Here is a 3,748-nt window from a genome sequence, read left to right as displayed (position 1 = left end):
TAAAATGTTCTTTTTGACTAGGCAAAACTGAATTAGAGATATCTGCAACACATATCCAGTCTAGCTGTTAAATGTTAAAATGGCTTGCCATAGTTACAATAGCTTAAACAGGATTAAATAAATATGTGACTGATATAGGATATGTGTAACTTGACACACAACAGTGGCCCTTAAGTTTACAAAGTCCCTCAGCTGGAAAATGCTGTTCCAGAGTCAAGAAAGATGGAGCCATAGTCAGAAAGAAATAAGGTTCAGGTTGTTTGGTAGATAAGATCGACGCCTTATACAATAGACATTTTCTGTTGACCTTCTGGCCGCTTAGATACATATATTAAAAAGAGAATATAGCGTTTATTCACCCACTGGAGTACAGCCTGTCTGAGATAATGTCGAAGTTACACTTGACTGAAGTTAAACTTTCTTGGACAAAAGAAACTCCAGACACCATTATGTACCTACCAGCTTCTGGCAGGGAGGTTTCTCACACAACTGAAACAATGTGACCGGTGACTACCTCTTATCAACTAACGTTAACTGTGTGTTATCTTTGAGCCTGCCCCGTCAAGAGCGTTCAGGGTCCTGCTGTCATTAGCACTAGCTATGCTAACAGCTGTCCCACCACTAGCATGCAGTCGGTAACGTCAAACACACAGCTGTCAGACTGTCCCGTAGAGCCACCGGTAGCTCACCTTTACAGCAAACAGCAGCCTGTTCAGTGATGGAGAGAGCCTGTGCGCCGCCATGTTGCTGTGACTGTGACCGTCAACCGAGCACGCTGTTGACGTGATGACGTTTTAGCTTTGGAGAGAGCGGAGTGGCTGAGAGAGAGGCGTAACTCCATTCACATTTTTTTCCTCTCAACTTTATTGAAAAGCTTCATACATCAGGCCTGGGAGAATTATAAAAACAATTTTTAAAGCCCTATCTTACAAATGCATTAGAAGAAGACGTGTCAGTCAGAATGCCAGAGTTTATTTTGTCTTTGGGGGCATTGTCTGTCAAGAAACAAGATTCCGACTCAAAGTACTCCTTTGAGCTGCTCTGGGGTCAGATTTGTGTCAAATGTCACACTTCACTCATAAGTTGAACCTAGTTCTCTTCAAGCCCGATGAGCCTTGTTTATAGACTTTTTCACAGCAGCTATTTTGACATGAAATAGTAGGGTAACGCCTGTGTTTAACTTACTATTTCATCACCAATGACTAATTATGGTTCTGTTCCATTCAGGTCAAAACAGAGTCAGGGTGCTGCTACTGTGCATGGAAAGACTCACACTTACATCATGTCACACTAAATGGAACAAGATCTTAATTAGAATCATTGTAACACATGTGTGCTGTGAAAAAGGTCTATTATTAGGAAAGAAGGACAGAGGCTGTAGGAACATCACAATACTGAAAGTAAAATTGACAAAAAAGGTAGATAGATAAAAACTTTGTCATTATTTAATATGAATAGCACGAAAAAGACGAAAGTCTGTTCTTCACATTGCTTATTCACTTAATTACTAAGTTATTACAAATCATGTTGCTTTATCAGCGGGTCAGGCTGGGAAAGATCTTAGGAGATACAGGTCGATCTCACTGGAGTTAACAGAATGCAGTGGACTAAAGTGGACCAGTGCACAGAAGTGCTGTATTTATGATTAAACAGTTCCAAAGCCTTTTCTAGCATGTAGGGCAGCCTATATGGCACTGCATCACATTTTCTCCACTTGAAGGGTACCCTAGAGAGCACTTTATCACACACTGTAGAGGACGCCATATCATGTTTTATCTACCACATGGGCGTCCAGGAGGGCACGTCTACTGCGTTTTCTGACGCCTGATTCTGTATAAATCTCAATCATCCGTTCAAATATCAATATTGTAGCCAGCTCGGCCACTTATTATACCTGTCAATGAGAAGAACAGTAAAAATGCAGTGCCATTTCACAGGTTGCACCAGCAAGGTTCTCCAACAGCATCACACACGGCTGTGGCTATTTATAGCCCCTGTACCTATAATTCATCACGTGAGTGTGAACCATCATCAAGGGGATATCTCAGTCATCATTACTGAATGCTAGAAAGAGTCATTTATAGACAGAGTTAACAAAGTGCTTCAAAATTCAGGAGCAAATGAAGACATTAATATGGGGAAATAATGAAAGGAAGGAATGATAAAATTCATCACTTATAAATAATTTTGAGCTGATGCTATTTAGAAGGCAGCATCTCACACTCTTGACACTTGACTTCCAATGGATTTTATTCTGCTCTCAGTTTGTGGCTGCATGCCAGGAATATGAGCCATCCATCACCTATACCAGCTTATCCTGTGCAGGGACACAGGGAGGAATGGGACACCTGGACAAGTTAGCAGACGAGCACATGTGCGGAAATAAAATGCAGACTCACACACACACACACACACACATACGGGCAATTCAGATTTCAATTAATCAGAATTGCAGTTGAACTGCTTTGGAGTGTGAGAGGAAACCCACACAGGATTCAAACCTTAGACCTCGCTGCTGTGAGGTGATGGTGCCACTGTCCACTGTGCTGACCATGCAAATTAGACAAATGTCCAGATTAATTACATACAATTGACACAATTCTCAAATCACTTATATTGTTTAAAGGGAGATTGCTGTTTCATTCAACTTGGGTATTATTCAGTTCAGTTTTTTCCCATCAGTCCTGTTAGTTATTAGAATGTACTCATCCAGTTAACAACAAACAGCCAAACTTATTTGGAGGAGAAAACAAAGATGAACAGTGAAATTATTCCCCAAGCTATCCTTTGTTAGCATCCATCACAGTTTACAGACCCACTTCCTGCTTCAACTTTGACCTCCTGTACTTACCGTGGTTGTGCACCCAATGGTCCTGTGCAAGGAGGGACATTCAGGTGAGCTCACTTTCACTTTTGTACCCTGATTGTAAATACTGGGGCCACATGCATAAAATTTAAACACGCTTAAATCTGTGTGTAAGCACAAAGACAGAATTATGCATGCATATTTTTTTGTATATTAATAAAGCCACACATATACATTGTTCTGTTTTATAAATCTAAATCATTGTGGAAGTGGGTGCAGGTGCACAAGCCTCATACTTGTGCACCACTCATTAGACCTGCCAATCAAGTGCAATTTCAGCAACTGTGTCACATCGGTGAGGTTCCAACAGCACCAGAGCAGCTGTCATTACGCACAGCTGTGGCTGTTTATAGCGGCCGCATCAGTAATTCATCACATGTACCTGGAAACCATCGCCACGGTGATATCTCAATCATCACTGTTAGGTGTCAGGAGTATGATCCAATGATGAATTTATAAAGCTCACACTGAAATAGACTTTACAATAGTGCTTTACAATTCACCACTGATAAATAATTGAAAATTAGGTTTATAAATGCGCCTTTGAGTGGCGCTTTACAGAATGGTGTAGACTGCAAAATAACAACGAAAACAAAGTGTTTTACTCTAAGGTTTCTCAACTTATATTTCATGGCTACCTTATTATATCACCCACAGCTATGCTTCACGTTTATGTGTGGAAATTAGCGTATTCATGGTTTACACATCTGGCCCCTGGGTTGTAACACACTGTAATTTACCTTAAAATATGATTTAAATCTTGTGTCATTGTTTTAAACAATTTCAGTTCCTTGCAAGTGGAGTATGTAAAGTTGATTATTAACCAGTTAAAGCTGCAGTAGGTAACGTTTATCAAAAATATTTGCTGAAACCTTCACTATA

General features: G+C 40.3%; 1 protein-coding gene across 1 annotated transcript in view; it reads right to left on the bottom strand.

The window, feature by feature from the left end:
* Window positions 1-792, bottom strand: part of pcca (propionyl-CoA carboxylase subunit alpha) — a 21,398-nt gene extending 20,606 nt beyond the window's left edge. The window contains exon 1 of the mRNA XM_035663578.1: window positions 690-792. Coding sequence (XP_035519471.1) covers window positions 690-743 — 54 coding nt within the window. The 5' untranslated portion in view covers window positions 744-792. The remainder of the gene's footprint in view (window positions 1-689) is intronic.
* Between the last annotated feature and the right edge of the window lie 2,956 nt (window positions 793-3,748).

The sequence above is a fragment of the Morone saxatilis genome, unplaced genomic scaffold (assembly GCF_004916995.1).
Source record: "Morone saxatilis isolate NCDOM2014 unplaced genomic scaffold, NCSU_SB_2.0 Contig19, whole genome shotgun sequence".
NCBI lineage: Eukaryota > Metazoa > Chordata > Actinopteri > Moronidae > Morone > Morone saxatilis.
The sequence above is the reverse complement of the archived record's forward strand: the minus strand, read 5'-3'. Positions and strand labels throughout refer to the sequence as shown.